Source organism: Hevea brasiliensis, chromosome 4 (assembly GCF_030052815.1).
Source record: "Hevea brasiliensis isolate MT/VB/25A 57/8 chromosome 4, ASM3005281v1, whole genome shotgun sequence".
In the NCBI taxonomy this organism is placed as follows: Eukaryota; Viridiplantae; Streptophyta; class Magnoliopsida; order Malpighiales; family Euphorbiaceae; genus Hevea; species Hevea brasiliensis.
The window spans coordinates 115,434,467-115,451,966 of NC_079496.1; the positions used below are offsets into that span (position 1 = coordinate 115,434,467).

The 17,500-nt window shown below is 36.4% G+C and overlaps 1 protein-coding gene, 1 long non-coding RNA gene and 1 other non-coding gene across 3 annotated transcripts; 1 reads left to right on the forward strand and 2 right to left on the reverse strand.

Annotated features, from left to right (window-relative positions):
• Positions 1-9,075: 9,075 nt before the first annotated feature.
• Positions 9,076-11,279, reverse strand: LOC131179356 (uncharacterized). Its single transcript, XR_009148383.1, has 2 exons — positions 10,672-11,279; positions 9,076-10,284 (listed from the first exon to the last, which is right to left on the reverse strand). It is a non-coding gene; the product is annotated as an uncharacterized LOC131179356 (long non-coding RNA).
• LOC131179798 (small nucleolar RNA snoR103) lies at positions 10,889-10,994 on the reverse strand. Its single transcript, XR_009148684.1, has one exon. It is a non-coding gene; the product is annotated as a small nucleolar RNA snoR103 (small nucleolar RNA).
• A 3,313-nt stretch (positions 11,280-14,592) lies between the features above and the next one.
• Positions 14,593-17,390, forward strand: LOC110657377 (enhancer of rudimentary homolog). Its single transcript, XM_021814548.2, has 4 exons — positions 14,593-14,722; positions 15,512-15,605; positions 16,253-16,373; positions 16,967-17,390. The coding sequence occupies exons 1-4, from the start codon at positions 14,720-14,722 to the stop codon at positions 17,055-17,057; spliced, it is 309 nt and encodes a 102-aa protein (XP_021670240.2). The 5' UTR covers positions 14,593-14,719; the 3' UTR covers positions 17,058-17,390.
• Positions 17,391-17,500: the final 110 nt, after the last annotated feature.

Here is a 17,500-nt window from a genome sequence, read left to right on the forward strand (position 1 = left end):
AAATGATCAATTATAAGGACTAAATTGAAATTTTGCGTATTGTGATGGATGATCGATTTGATGGGCCGGGAGGGGTGTGTGATATGATTGAACTGTTGATGTATGGATTGTGAGTATAGAAGTGCGTTTTAGCCCTTTTGCAGTTGGGTAGGTCCTAGGTATAGGAGACTCACGGATTTTCACGACTTAGGATGTAATTGATCTTTTCTTTATTTGTATTGAGTCGATTGTATTAAATAAATGTAATATGATTGTCAGTGAGCCATGACCTTCTTCCTCCGCCCACCGCCACGAATTTGTCGTCAAGTCCGTGAGTAAAATATTAATTTTAATTGTAATTTCGATATTATTATATGTTCAAGATGCCCATGCATCACTTATATGCATATATTTATTTAGTTAAACTCTAGGCACGAATTATGTTGCATTCATAATCATAATGTGCCATGAATGTTGTTGTGGTAATTTGGAGCAGCAGCGTGCGTTGGCGTGCGTGATGTGGTGTGGACTATGGATAGGACAGGCGATCACGGCTTGAGTAATTCATGGGACCCGATCCTTCGAGGGGTAGTCACGGCTTGAGTAATTCGGGACCCTCGATTTGGTTATTAAGTGGAAGTCCGAGCTTGAGTAATTCACGCACCAAAGTTGGATTTAAGAGAGTCAGATAGGGATCAGCTCCCATATGTTATGATTGATACTACAGGGTGTGTGAGTGCTCCAAATTACCTTTTTGATGTTATGATGTGAAAATGTTGTGTATGTTGTATTTCACTTCACAGGGTGCATTAGTTACAGATAGTTATAGAGATTATGGTTAAAATTGATATTTTACTCTCTGAGTCGAACGCTCACTCCTGTTCAATATTTTTCCAGGCCACAGGAGGATATTTTTGAGGTTAACCTGCTTTCTCCCTCGCAGGTCGATTACTAATGTTTGTATAAACTGGTTAAATCTTAGAATTTCCGCATGTGTTAGAATGTTTATTTGATTTGGGCCTGTAAACTAAATTATTATTTTGGACCTGTAAACTTAATATTCTATGCATGTTTGATGGATTGCATGAGAGAGCTGAGCTCCCATTTACTTTTATGTTGATGAGTATGTGGAGGGTGAGCTGAGCTCCCCAATTGAGTATTGACTGTGTTTACAGGTCGGGTGAGTCAAAAACTCCCCGTTGGTAGGTCCATTTTATGGCCGGACTCTGTCCGGTTGGTTTCTTGAAATTGGGCCCAAATGGGCCTTAGAGTTGGGTAAATGAACAGTTAGGCTTACTACGGGCCTCGGGGGCTTTAGGCTGGCCCAGGTCCTAGTGCCGGTCCGGCCCATAGGTTGGGTCGTGACAAATGTGGTATCAGAGCTTAGGCTCCAGATTCTTAGGGAATGTTGTCTAAAGTGTTGGGAAAAGTCTAATAGGAGTCACATGCGGAAAAATAGGGTCCATATTCGTCTTGCATTGTCGTCTTTGCTTCTAGTTTCTGCTCCATATTTTATGTATAAATATGAGTCTATAGAGCTGTGCAATGTGCAGTTTTGAATTTTGTGGGCTAATGCTGCTGAATTTCAGGAAAATGCGTAGAAGGTGAGAGCGCCATCGCACTGTAACTGATGTGCCTGACGAGGTGTCAGCACAGGATGAGGCACCTGCCCCGAGGAGGCGGGGTAGGAGGCCTAGAGCTGCTCAAGTAGAGGAGCAGCCAACCCCAGTACAGGAACAGTCCTTTATGGCACAGGGTCCCATGGACCCCATGGCAGCTACTCTAGCTGGTCTGCAGAGAACCATCGACATGATGGCGCAGTATATGGTCCACCCTCCACAGCAGATCACCGCACCAAGAGGGGAACCTTACAAACAGATCATAAATTTTAAGAAGTTGGTGCCTGGTACCTATGATGTGTCAGACGATGCATATCGGTTTTTGGATTCCCGCAGACAGCAGAATGTAATTTGATCGATAGAAGATTAATAGAGTGTATGCAGCACGTCATGGGTCCCATGCCTAGACAATGTATTAATGACTACGTGTTACCCCGGATTTAGGGTTTGACATGTGCTCATTTTGTGGAACTTTTTATCAATCGGTTTGTCTGAAAGCTTGAGAGATCGAAGCGGTGGGCCTTTGAGGCCTTAAGACGTAATGGCGGTTTGTAGATGAATATGCTACTGCATTTCGAATTGAGCAGATATGCCCCTACAGCAGATTCTCAGAGACTATGAAGGTGAAAAGATTCCTAAAGGGGCTTGACAGAGGTATGCGAACTGGCCATGATGTCGGATCGCTTTTGATGTGGTGGTTGATCGAGCTGCAGATTGAGATTAGCTATCTTGTGGATGACAGGAAGAGCAAAGAAAACAGAGTAGAGGGTTCTCGTGTGTCCCTTCCATGGGTACTCCGGACATGGTGGCTGTGGTAATTACAGAGGAAAGGGTAGGAGCAAGAGAAGTGGTTTCAGATACCGACCACGAGGATTCGCACTGTGGCACGGATCAGCGGTGGTACGATGAGTTCTGGTCCAGTTCAGATCCTCCTTGGCACCTTGTGCACAAGTGTGGAAGAGGACATTCAGACCTTGTTTGATGGGATCGAGTATGCTTCAGTGTGGCCAACCGGTCACTTTGCTAGAGAATGCCCCATGTTCATGAGCCACGATGGGGTCACAGTGGTTCATTGCGAATGTTCCTCGGCTTGTATCCGGTGCTTCCAACATGGCAGTCGAGGCCGAGGACAAGAGGGACGTGAATTTGGAGGCAGATCAGGAGGTAAAAGTCAGTATCAGGGTTCTGCCACTCAGGGTAGGGGTCAAGCTCGGGTTTTCACCCTGACCCACCAGGATGCTCAAGCTTCAAATGCAGTTGTGGCAGGTATTCTTCTGGTCTGTTCTTATGAGGCTCGTGTTTTGATAGATCCGGGTGCTACGCACTCATTTGTCTCCCCTGTGTTTGCCATGAGGTTGGGTAGAAACCCTACAACCTTAGAATGCCCTTTGTCGGTAGCTACCCCACTTAGTAACAACATAGATGTAGATATGGTTTTTCCGGGTAGCCCAGTAGTAGTGGATGGAAAGATCCTCCCAGCAGACTTGGTTCCTCTACCGAATGGATTTCATGTAATCACGGGATGGATTGGTTGGCAACTCACTATGCCACCTTAGACTGCAGGAACAAAAAGGTGTATTTCCACATACCTGATGTGGAAGAGTTTAGTTTTGATGGTGACAGGAGCGTGGCTCCATATAATTTGGTGTCAGCAATTAGTGCTAGAAAAATGTTGAGGTGTGGATGCCAAGGGTATTTGGCATTGGTGAGAGATACATCTGTAGAAGGTGTCAGCATGGAAAATGTTCCTGTTGTCAGAGAATTCATGGATGTCTTCCCTGAAGAGCTTCCAGGGTTGCCACCAGAAAGGGGAATAGAGTTCTGCATTGATGTTATTCCGGGTACAAACCCCATATCGATGCCACCTTATAGGATGGCACCAGCAGAATTGAAAGAGCTGAAGGAGCAACTACAGGAGCTTTTGGACAAGGGTTTCATACGTCCGAGCACTTCACCCTGGGGTGCTCCTGTTTTATTTGTGAGAAAGAAGGATGGGTCATTGAGGTTGTGTATCGACTACGCATACCGAACAAGGTCACCGTGAATAACAAGTATCCACTTCCTGATCGATGATTTGTTTGATCACCCAAGGAGCTAGATTCTTTCCAAGATAGACTGCGATCGGCTACCATCGCTTGAGAATCGGGAATGAGGACGTGTCCAAAACGGCTTTCGTGACAAGATATGGTCATTATGAGTTCTTGGTGATGTCTTTTGGACTCACTAATGCACCAAAGACCTTCATGGACTTGATGAACAGGTGTTCAAGCCATTTTTGGACCGTTTGTCATCGTATTCATAGATGACATTTTGGTATACTCTGACCGAGGAAGAACACGTGTGGCACTTGAGGATGGTGTTGCGACTTTGAGGGAGCACCAGCTATACGCCAAATTTTCGAAATGTGAATTTTGGCTAGAAAGCATCTCATTCTTGGGACACGTGGTTTCAAGTGACGGTATTCAAGTGGATCCCAAGAAAATTGAAGTCAGAATCGATTGGCTTAGGCCTACAACATCGAGGTGCGAAGTTTTCGGGTTTAGTGCTACTACAGCGTTTTGTGCAAGATTTCTCCAGATAGCGGCTCCCTAACTAAGTTGACCAGAAGAATGTTCCATTCATTTGGACAGATGATCGTGAGGTGAGTTTCCGAAGCTCAAGGAGTGTCTAACCACCGCCCGTGTTGACACTACGTGAGTGGTGAAGGATACGCCGTGTCGTGGACGCCTCGAGTTGGCCTAGGGTGTGTTTTGATGCGTAATGGAAAGGTAGTGGCTTATGCTTCAAGGCACTGAAGAGGCATGAGCGTAACTACCCCACCCATGATTTGGAAATGGCGTGTAGTCTTTGCACTTAAAACTGGAGACACTACATGCGGTGAAGTGTGCGAGATATACACCGACCACAAGAGTTTAAAGTACATCTTCCAACAGAGGGATTTAAACTTGAGACAGAGGAGATGGATGGAGCTTCTGAAAGACTATGATTGCACCATCCAGTACCACCCTGGGAAGGCCAATGTTATGGCAGACGCCTTGAGCAGAAAATCTTCTGGCAGTTTGGCGCACATTTCAGCAGAGAAAAGACCATTGATTCAGGACGTACATGAGTTGATGGATCAAGGTCTAATCCTAGATCTTTCAGATGAGGTATTGTTGGCTCACTTTCGGTGAGGCCGGACTTGAGGGACAGAGTTAGAGTTTCCCGGAGACCAACAATTGATGAAGATCATAGAAAGAGTACAGCAAGGTGAAGGTGGTGAGTTTGGATTTGCCAATGATGGCGCCCTAGTGCAAGGTTCTAGGATATGTGTGCCCGATGTGGACAACCTTAGGAATGAAATCATGCAAGAGGCACACTATACACTGTACAGTATCCACCCAGGTTCCACCAAGATGTACCATGATGTGAAAGATAGCTACTGGTGGAATGGCATGAAGAGAGACATAGCAGACTTTGTGTCCAAGTGCTTGACTTGTCGAAGGTGAAGTTTGAACACAGAGACCGCTGTGAAGCTGCAAGAGCTCCCTATCCCGGAATGGAAGTGGGAAATGATTACTATGGATTTTGTGACTGGTTGCCTCGTACCACACGAGTATATGACTCGATATGGGTAATTGTAGACCGCTTGACCAAATCACCACTTCTTACCAGAAGACTACATACTGTGGGCACAGTATGCCCGGCTCTACATTCGAGAAATAGTCAGATTGCATGGAGTTCCGGCTTCCATAATATCTGACAGAGGGCCCTAGTTCACTTCTCGCTTTTGGAGAAAGTTGCAGGAGGCTCTTGGCACACAGTTGAACTTCAGTACAGCCTTCCACCCTCGAACAGACGGACAGAAAGGACAATCCAAACATCGAAGACATGCTTCGCATGAGTGTCTTGGATTTTGGAGGTTAATGGGATGAGCAACTAGCCTTGGTGGAGTTTGCCTACAACAACGATTATCACTCCAAAGATAGGATGGCACCCTATGAGGCACTATATGGAAGAAAGTGTAGGTCTCCTCCGTGTTGGACGGAAATGGGGAAGCGAAGGTGCATGATGTAGACCTAGTGCAAGACACTTGGTAGTTCCTTTAATCAGGAACGACCGAGGACAGCTTTGAAGCAGTAAGAGTTATGCACCCAGACGGAGGGATGTGGAGTTTGCGATGGCGACTATGTATTCTGAAGGTATCTCCAATGAAGGAGTCATGAGATTCGGAAAGAAGGGCAAGTTGGCACCTCGGTATATCGGACCTTTGAGGTTCTTGATAGAGTTGGAGCCGTTGCCTACCGGTTGGAGCTACCACCCAACCTTTCTCACGTTCATCCGTGTTTCACATCTCCATGCTCAGAAATACATTCCAGATCCTTCTCATGTACTACAACGGATGTAATAGAGCTAAAAGAGAACTTGACATTTGAGGAGCAACTCAGAGCCATAGTGGACTACCAAGTGAGACAGCTAAGATCAAAACAGATCCCTATGGTTAAGGTTTTGTAGAGGAGCCAGTCAGTGGAAGAGTGCACCTGGGAGTCAGAACGGGACATGCGTAGCAAGTACCCTTATCTGTTCAATGTGTAATCATATACTTTATTCTGCCTTGTGTAAAATTCGAGGACGAATTTTCTGTAAGGAGGGAAGAATGTAACACCCCTGATTTTTATATATTATTATTGGGCTTCGTGTAGGTATCCTCAATTCGAAAATTCGGCGGTTGTCCGGGATGCGTGAATTTCCGGCATGAACCGACCTGGAAAAGTCTCCGAATTGGATCGAGAATTTTGGCTACCCCACCATTGTTAGGCATCCCGAGCACGTTCCCGAAGTCGGAATCGGCAAAGGTAAACCCGAACCTTGCTTTTTCGTAATTTTCTAGTGCTTAAATAGGATTAAAAATCCATAAAATATTCGTGGTAGCTTAGAAAATTACGATTCTTTTTGCAATAGCTTAGTAATATTTCTAAGGACCGCAAGCGAGTTTTATAATTTTTAGAGCTTATTTGAGCAGTTTTTGCAAAAATGATCAATTATAAGGACTAAATTGAAATTTTGCGTATTGTGATGGATGACTGATTTGATGGGCCCAGGAGGGGCTGTGTGATATGATTGAACTGTTGATGTATGGATTGTGAGTATAGAAGTGCGTTTTTAGCCCTTTTGCAGGTTGGGTAGGTCCTAGGTATAGGGGAGACTCTGCCAGATTTTCGGCACGACTTAGGATGTAATTGGTCTTTTTCTTTATTTGTATTGAGTCAGATTGTATTAAATAAATATAATATGATTGTCAGGTGAGCGGATGCCTTCTTCCTCCGCCGCCACAAATTTGTCGTCAAGTCTGTGAGTAAAATATTAATTTTAATTGTAATTTCGATATTATTATATGTTCAGCATGCCCATGCATCACTTATATGCATATATTTATTTAGTTAAACTCTAGGCACGAATTATGTTGCATTCATAACTGTTAATGTGCCATGAATGTTGTTGTGGTAATTTGGAGCAGTGTGCGTGCGTTGGCGTGCGTGTGATGTGGTGTGGACTATGGATAGGACGGGGCAGTCATGGCTTGAGTAATTCGCTGGGACCCGATCCTTCGAGGTAGTCACGGCTTGAGTAATTGGGACCCTCGATTTGGTTATTAAGTGGAAGTCCGAGCTTGAGTAATTGCACCAAGTTGGATTTAAGAGAGTCAGTATAGGGATCACCCCATATGTTATGATTGATACTACAGGGTGTGTGAGTGCTCCAAATTACCTTTTTGATGTTATGATGTGAAAATGTTGTGTATGTTGCATTTCACTCCACAGGGTGCATTAGTTACAGATAGTTATAGAGATTATGGTTAAAATTGATATTTTACTCTCTGAGTCGAACACTCACTCCTGTTCAATATTTTTCCAGGCCACAGGAGGATATTTTTGAGGTTAACCTGCTTTCTCCCTCGCAGGTCGATTACTAATGTTTGTATAAACTGGTTAAATCTTAGAATTTCCGCATGTGTTAGAATGTTTATTTGATTTGGGCCTGTAAACTAAATTATTATTTTGGACCTGTAAACTTAATATTCTATGCATGTTTGATGGATTGGATGAGGGAGCTGAGCTCCCATTTATTTTTATGTTGATGAGTATGTGGAGGGTGAGCTGAGCTCCCCAATTGAGTATTGACTGTGTTTACAGGTCGGGTGAGTCAAAAACTCCCCGTTGGTAGGTCCATTTTATGGCCGGACTCTGTCCGGTTGGTTTCTTGAAATTGGGCCCAAATGGGCCTTAGAGTTGGGTAAATGAACAGTTAGGCTTACTACGGGCCTGGGGCTTTAGGTCGCCTGTGTCCTAGTCTTCCCATAGGTTGGGTCGTGACAATTCTCCTTTCAATAATTTGATTTCAAATTGCATAGGATCAATTATTCTCCTAATTATTTTGGCCGGTATTTAATTCAATATATATATATATATATATATATATATATATATATATATATATATATATATATATATAATTGTCAAAGTTTTCACGGAAATATAATATTAAGAATTAATTTTAATTATACTTAATTTACTTCTCAGCATAAAAAAATAATTTTAAAATTATTTGATATTTTCTTGAATTTATTTGATTATGATTTAAATTTGAAATTTTACTGAAAATAATTTTAATATTATTAAATTAATTATTAAAGTCTTATTGAGTAAAGGCTTCTAAAGTTGCGTTTAGTGTTTTAATAGCTATTTTCATAAAACATTTCAGATTTAAATTACTATATAAATAATTAACTACTAACAGCTAACATTAATACTATCAATCGGCTGACAGTTAATAAAACAGCTAATAACTATTAGAATAACTAATATTATCGAATATTACCTAAATGTGACTGTTTAAAATTGCTTCCAGAGAAGATGATAAGATCTACATTGTTTAAGGCCACAATAATTTTAAGATAAGGTGAGAGAAAGAGATTGGTTATACAATAAATCTAAATCACTTAACTCATACAATAATCTTTTTCTATTCCAAAAATATCTATATTCTAGTTGAAAACTTTTACCAAGTTGATTAAAAAATTTGAAAAATAAGAAAGGGAAAGGGAAAGCAGCAACAAACCTGTGGGTGGGCTGATTTTTACATGTTTTCCAAGGAAATAAATAATCATTTATCTGCCTAACATTGGTTGCAACTTTCATTTGGTTAACTTTGAAATCTCACCTGAAAATGATTCTGGAGCACTGAGCTATAACTTAATTGCTACTGATGCATTTTCTTTTAACAGATATTCATGGAGAAGATTAACAATAAATTGCAGGAAATGGGTGCTTTTTTTTTTTTTTTTTCTGGGTGGGTCCACTTAACATTAAAGTGGGACGCCTAGTCACCTACCATAGGAAAGGATGATGGATTTGTCTCCATCTTAGAAGTTTGCTGGGTATCAAAATAAGTAATGAAACAATTCATTTGATTAATGGGTAAACTACACAAGGAGATGTGTTAAGTACCATTTATGTACAACTTTTACCAAATTTATACAGCCAAGAACTTGTGAAATCATCCATTCACTTCAATTACACTAAGATGGGGAGATCTGGAAGAAATTAGCTTCATTACTCTCTCACCAGTGTCAAGATCCTAATGAATCGCACCCGCACTAAGCAAGGCACCCTGGATGGATTCTCCTGGTTCAAATGGCATAGCTTCAATTATCTGATATGCTCGATCAAGATGCCCAGTCCTACCCAGAAGATCAACCATGCATCCATAGTGCTCCAACTTGAGAGATATTCCATAGTCCTCCTGCAACAGACGTGAATGGCTACTGGCATTGAGTAGGCCAATGAAGGTAATAGCATCAGACATTTCACGCTTCCTTCTCATCTAGTTGAAGAGTTCTAAAGCAGAATAGCCCTGACCATGAAGTGCAAGCCCAAAGACTACAGCATTCCAACAATAGATATCTCTAACTTGGGATTTACAAAACACTTGTAGAGCTTGCTCTATACTTCCACATTTGGAATACATGTCTATCAAAGGTGTTGAAAACTGTCATACTGAGAATCGGCTAAGGCCAGTTGAGATCAAGCAAACCGCAAAAAACCTCAACAACTACAACAAGAAGAACAGAAAGAAAGAGAACACATTTGCCCTGGCTACACCTGCTTTTTATGACCAACCCACAATGCCATCTTATTCTCTTCCTTGAATCCTTCACCATTGCGTTTACAATCCGCACCACCATAAAATCCCTCATACAAAACATCTCCCCTACCTCATCTAAAAATCCCACAATCTGAGCACAAGACCTAGCATAAACACTAATCAGCAACCCACCTTTCAACAATTCAATCACAAGAACATTAATAATTCGTCCATTTCTTCTCTTTTTTGGCCTTCATTTGCATATAGATAAGATAACAATAAACTAAGAATTATTAAAACCCTAAGGCCAGGGTACACATACAGGGGCAAATTTTGGGTTTCAGCAGTTCCTTATCAAGATAACACCCTACAAGGCCAACAGCCCACACAGTTTATTTGCCAACTAAATAATTGAATTACTAGGCACAACTGCACAAGAAGGGACTCAAGACTTGCAATAATGTGAACTGTTAAAATATCTGAACTTGAAATTCCATAGCTAATCAGTTGGCCCTTGAAAACATCAAACTTCTCTGGTGTCAGTTTGTTCAGTATACCGAATCTGCAACAGAACTTCATCACATTATGGTATCACAACAAGCACTTCTTATTGAAACTTGCCATAAAAATTTAAACAGAATCCAAAATTTTATTTGAACAATATTTTTGAATCCTGGTTGAACTTCGAACAGCATACTAAAGAAACATAGAAGCAATACATTTATTAACATTAACAAAACTTCAGGTCAAGAAAGATTCACTCATTGAAAGATGGATCATGAAATCCTTGAATTCCATATAAAATTTCAATTTTTCCACTCATCTTTAATGGGAACAACAATGTCAACTAAAACCTTGTATTTAATCATATAAACAGTATGGTTGAGGCATCATTAATGGATAGAAAAACTGCGAGTCTGTGACTATTCTTTTGAGCAATGGATTTTACCTTTTGGTTGGTAGTGATTTGAGTCCTTGCAAACTGGAAGTGTAGTTGGTCCTGGTCATTATTTAACTCCTCTCCAATGTCCAAATGGCAATTCCCCAATCTATTGCAGAATAGCAGCCAGCTAGAACAACCAAATCATGACATACATAGTTTTCAATGAAATCATAAAATGCACCCTGATTGAAGAAAATTATGAAAACTGGTTGACGACCGGATTTCATGTAATGTGGGTTCTTTATGGGCATTGCTAAACTCATCGGAACCCCACCTAAATCACATAAATGGTTTTTTGTCCACATATACAGCAGGGACACAAACTTGAGTGCCCCGCCAAGAATCAGGACAGCTACTACTACATCAAGCAATAACATTTCATCCACAAAATCTCATCTTTACTAAAAGTTACATATGATTTTATTCAGATAGCTCTCATCACGTTGTTAATGTAAGAACCCGAGGCTCGGTTTTTAGGGTAAAAAGTAGAAACCTTGAGGAAGGTTGGAAGAAAGGAAGAGTGAGGGCTGAGAACTCAGCAGTTGAGCATCAGAGAGAAAAGTCGAAGCCGACTATAGAGAGCCGCGAGGTCTCGAGCCCATCACCGCTCGAGCTGCTTGCATCTCAAGGGGATTTCAGCAACTTTACAATTTTGCTGGAATGGCCTGGGCTTTACTGTCTTGCGTCCACTTTTAGTCCACTCATATGTGGAACACGTGCAATAATAAGTTGAGTGGCATTGTTGTTGGACTGCTGTTTATAAAATAAAATTTTAAATTATATTATTTATAAAATATTAAAATATAATTTAATTTAATAAAATAATTTTTTTAAATTGTTTTTTTTTTAATTATATTTAAAATGATTTTTTTTTTCTTATAAAGCAATTTTATCCTTTTAATCACAATCCCACATAGGCACTTTCTGGTGCTAAACGATAATTATAATGTTAAGGAATTTTCCATATTTGTTGTAAAGCTTTTCATTTGTAATTTATAATTTAATAAATTATATATATTGTGTTTAGATTTATACATTTGGATCTATATATTTTAATTTAAATTTGAATTAAATATTTTATTTAAAAAATTTTAAAAAAATAAAATTATATTTTAAATAAATTCGAAATAAATGTAAAAATTAAAAGAAGAATTTGAAATAATAACATTAATTATATTATTTGAAATTTTGATTCAACTCAATAAAAAATTTTTATCGAATACTTGTCTTCATTTTAAATTTAAAATTGAAATTCTTTTTATAATCAAATAAAATTGTCACGACCCAAAATTATGAACCGTGACTGGCGCATAATTTAAGTATTATTAAATTATGCAAGTCTTATCAGAATATCTTGAACGAATATATAGTTAATTACTAATCCCAAAAATAGATAAAATCTAAATAAATAAAATACTGAATAAACATCATAAATATCTCATAGGTAAACTGCGGAGTCTCTACAGATTTCAATAAAAACTCAAACTGTTCAATAAACTAAATTAATTATTAGCCTGAGAAAATATGAATTCGGGCATACCATGAGAACAAATCAAAGTTGTCCCTCTCAAATGGGTGAATATTTGGATCAGAGTTCTAAACGTGGTTTGAGCTAGATGCTCGATGAATGATAATTATAGCACACAACGGAATAAGAACAGCGTGATTAATTTCACAATAAATTTTCTATTCAATAAAATCATGTTCATAAATCATTAATAAAATAATTTCAGAAACATATATATAAAATAAATTCATTCAATAAAATTTTTATGTGATGATAACATCACCAAAGGTCGGATGGTAAGCGCTACGGATATCGATACTTTCCTCCTCCTTCACGATATCAATGCATATGATACTAATGCAACCATAAAAATGATGCATGACTCAACAATGCAACCTAATACCGTGATAGTCCACACAATTCAAAATAGAAAATCAATTTGTACAAATCAATCAAAATCAATAAAAAATTTCAGATATCAAATAATAACTGATAGTGCAATTCCAATAGTGTATTTCAATAATTTCAAAGAGTCGAATAAATCAAATCAATCTCAAATCAACTCAATAAAATCAAATCAATCTCAAATCAATTCAATAAAATCAAATTAATCTCAAATCAATTCAGTAACACATCGGTAAATTTTATAGTCAAATATCAATCAATATAAATACATTAAAAGCCTGTTTTCGGAATCCTAATGGGTCTAATGCAGAGATAGTTAACAAAATCAATTATTTAATCAAAATCAAAATAAAATTCAATAATAAAATAAAATTGTAGAAAATCATATATAAAATAATTGTTAAAATATTAATTTAAAATTTCATTTAATAATAAACTTAATGCTAAGAAATTTTGAAAGGGACTAAAACGGTGCCATGTACTATAATTACCACTCACTTGGAATCTCCAAGACAATAGTTATTTTCAATGGACGAGAGATAATTTCAGCTGACAGAATGAATATTTGAATCTCCTACATACTCAAAATATAAAATAAAAATATCAAATAATAATAAAATATAATAACTTTTATATATATATATATATATATATATATATATATATATATATATAATAATCAATTATTATTTAACAGCAATTACGATCAACCCAATTCAATATTAATGATCAAAGAAAAAAAATAAATTTCTAGGGTAGTTGTAACAAATTAACGAAAGAAAATAAAATCAAATTCATCCATTATTGAATAAAGAATGAGAATTTTTACCTTGAAAACAGAATCGGATGTGATGAATAGAGAAGTAAAAATTTAGGGATTCTCTGTTGAGAGTATTTGATAGAAAAAGGAGGTGACAAACAGGTTTTAAGATTAAAGTTTAGCAGAAGGGATTATTAGGGTATATATATATATTTTAAGAGTTCTATTAGGTGTAGACTGGGATAAGAGTTATTATTGAACTGGGTTGTTCAGATTGCAGATATATATTTAATTTCAAAAATAATATATATATATCTAAAAATAAATAAGCAGATCATTTAATAAAAATATATATTTTTTATAAATATATTAAATTATTATTAGCTAATTAAAATAAAATAATAATAAATAATAATTATATATTGGTTTTCACAAAAATATTTTTGAATTTATAAATTTTGAATTCTAAATTTCAAGTACGTTATAAAATCCAAATTCATGACTCTAAATATAATCTTACAGAAAATGTCAATTATGTTAAGATTGAGTTTTATATATTGGGTATTCATTATTCGTTTATATAAATATTTAATTAAAAATAAAATATATATTTTTATAAATTTTATTTTATATAAAATAAAATTTAAATATTTTATAAAATTATAAAATTTTTAAAATATAAATTATTAATTAAAATAAATTTTTTATGTAAAATATTAATTAAAATATATAAAAATTAAATGACTTTAAATTTCTTTTGAATAATAATAATCGAATTTAAAATATATTTAAATAGTTAAAAATAATTTTTAATTAAATTTAAAATAAATTTAAATTTTAATAATATTAATCAAATTCAAATATAATAAGTTTTATATATCCTACCAAATATCATCACTAATTATAGCATTGTGCTGTATCTTAAGAAGTCAATTTGTTGAGCTGAAGCAAGGAATCCCCTCTTTAGTTTTTACTTTGTTTTGTCTATTTCGTTAGTTTTTCTATTAATTGAAAGAGATACAATAATGGTAGACAGTGAAAATTAAATAAGTTAATGAATTATAATTATATTATTTAAAAACACATAAACTAAATAATTGAATTAGAAAAAAATTTTACTTTTAAATAATGGATAAATTAAATAATTTATCAAAAATAATAAATAATATATTTTTTAAAATAAAAAATAAATAATTAATTTTATTAAATATAGAGATTTAATAATAATTTTCCCTTTAAATATTTACATTAATGTCACTCCTCCACCTCCGCACTCACTCCAGGTCTTCTACAAGTCAATCGGTATTCTCCCTGCGTGTTGAGCTGAAGCAAAGAATCCATTCTCGCGCTTGCTCCTCAAGCATTCAAATTACCCCTTTCGCATGGTAATTCGATTTCTTCTCTTTTTTTTTTTTTTTTTATCTGTTTTCTTGTTCCCTTTCACTTTTTCTTATCATTTTTTCCCCTGGAAAGTTAGGGTTTCTCATTTCCCCTCCTTCTCATGCTACGTCCTTTTTTGCTTTATTCTGTAATTATTGTCTGAAATTTCATGATTTCTGTTTCCGGTTCCTAATAAAGAATAAATTGAATTTTTTGTACTTGATCTTTAATGAGGTGTTTCTTGTTTATGTGGTTTGATAGTGGTTGGCAGCGGACATTTCTAGGTTGGTTTGAGGATTTGAGCTCATTACTAGTTTTCATAATAATTGAAATCTTGTGAATACTGAACTCTGGTGTTTGAATTGGGCTTTGAGGATGCAAAGACATGGACTTTATAGATGCTAGAAATGGATTCTTATTTCTTACTTAGCTTGTCAGTGTAACATATTTCTTCAACTATATTCGCCATGGAATATTGATGATATTCTCATGTTGGATAGCTTAAGGGAGCTATATTTTATCAAGTTAATTCAGTGAATGCTATTCTGCTGTAGCTTGTAGGGATTTCGCAGGCGAGCTCCTTTGTGTTATTTTGTATATCTTGGGATACTTACAATAGTAGAGCTATTTAGGAATGCATATCTTTGAAATTAATTCATCAGGCCTTTTGTGCTTTTGCAGAATGTAAAAATTATCATTAATGCCTATTGAGTTTTATGGGTTTTCAATCTGTGAGTAGTTATATGCTCTTATCTTGCTAGGTTACTGACCGTTTGTTTTCTGTTCTTATGTAGGCTAATAGGCATACTATCATTCTGATGCAGACCTCTCAAAATAGAGCAACTAGAACATTTATGGATTATGATTCAATAACTCAAGCTATGGATGGTATATAATACATGTATTTCTTATTATCATGCAATCGCCATCATTCTTGTGAACCATCATTCACTTTTTCTATTAATAAGTGATGTTGAGTGGTAAAGTCTTTTCATAATACTATTCATGGAAATTTTCTTTTATCAATATTCTTATTTCTTTTTGTCAAAATACTTGTTTCAAGCTATGAGCATTAAAGCGAGGCAGTTGCTCTAATGGATTATGAGTTCACGGTCCATCTAGGAGTCTCACTCGTGTTATGTGGTTTGTTTCATCCAGGGCGCACTTAATTTGGAAAAGAATTGAGATATCTGTTAACAACCTTAGTCGTACTGCATAATAATATCAATATTATTCAGACTGTTCTTTATCTAGGCTTCGTCCTGTTCCTATACAAGGAATACCATTTCCCTTCTAATACTGTTTAGTTTTGATACAGTGTATGTTGTGGCAGAGAGTGGGTGGTTCTGATTCAGCTAATGTGAAATTGATTGATTCCTACTTTCATTATTTTTTTTTTCATTGCATTGCTGTTTTCTGTCGTGTAGGGTTTAATAGTCTAGCTTCTTACTAATTGTCACAATATTTTTTTGGTAACTTGTTACTATCCATGCTTAGAAAATCTTTCCTTTTGTTAATGCTCAATGTATTTACAGGTATATGTGGGCTATATGAAAGAAAACTTAAGGAACTAAATCCAGCCATCAGAAATATCACTTATGACATTGCAGATCTCTACAATTTTATTGATGGCCTTGCTGACATGAGTGCTTTAGTGTATGCTTCTGCCTCTCTCTTTCTTTCTGTCTGTCTATGTTCATTGCAAAGCACTTCAAAGCTAACAATTAAGCACCTTCAAACTTCTGTGAAGATTATGTTTGTGCCACTTGGATTTATTGATTTTAAAGATGAAAAAAGAGAGATTTATTTGTACATCTGTGATGATGGTTTAAGAGGAGTATGTTCCTTTGAAGATGGAGTATCCACTGAGATATCAATGTCACAAGGAAATGTCTGCCAAGATTGATAATGTGAAATAGTAAACAATTGTGACAACTGCCTATGCAATTATTCACTAATATATAACCTGTTGATTGCTATTTGTGACTGCCCTTGCATTGAGCGATCCAAGTTTGAATGTGCTATGGAATGAGATCCTTCCTGTGAAAAATATCAAGTTTTGGTAACATGCTGTCCATGAATGGGCCTAATATATGATGCTATATTTTATATTCTAGGGATAAAGAACTAAAGTCTATCTTTGTTGCGTTTGTTGAATTATAACTCTATGCTTTTACCAGTGAACTTGAATGCACTGCTGATACTAGCCTGCTGGAATAACTGATTAGCTGTTTGCTTTTGGCTTGCAGTTATGATCACTCAATTCGGGCATATCTGCCATATGATAGACAGTGGATAAAACAGCGGACATTTCAACACCTTAAGAAATTGGCGCGTTAATGAAACACATGCTGATCATAGTACCTAATATCTACTAAAGTTTTATATAGAATTAAATCCACCTGGAAAGGAATATATGTGAAGTGCAGATTTGGATTGTCATTTCATTTGGGTTTGGCCCTTGATCCCAATTTGTTTAATGTGGCAATTGTACACTCTCATTCCTTATGGCTTCTATGTGCCTATATAAGTAATAACAGTGGCAGTTCTCTGCATAAATTACCGATGAGAAGTGATTGTTTATTTGATTAGAGTATCGTTTGACAAAGTAGCATTGTTTACAAGGCTTGACGTGTGAAATATTAGTATTGTTTACAAGACTTGACCTGGGAAGTATGCTGTGCTGTTGCATATATACTTTGGTTTGTTATTTGATTTGCCTTTACAAGTTACTCTTACAACACATTATTTATGGGATGCAAATTTTACTCTTGTTTTTGCTG

Coding starts and splice junctions, on each gene's coding strand:
- LOC110657377 (XM_021814548.2), top strand. Junction 15,606..16,252: donor AATAACTCAAGCTATGGATG/GTATATAATACA, acceptor ATGTATTTACAG/GTATATGTGGGCTATATGAA. Junction 16,374..16,966: donor GCTGACATGAGTGCTTTAGT/GTATGCTTCTGC, acceptor TTTGGCTTGCAG/TTATGATCACTCAATTCGGG.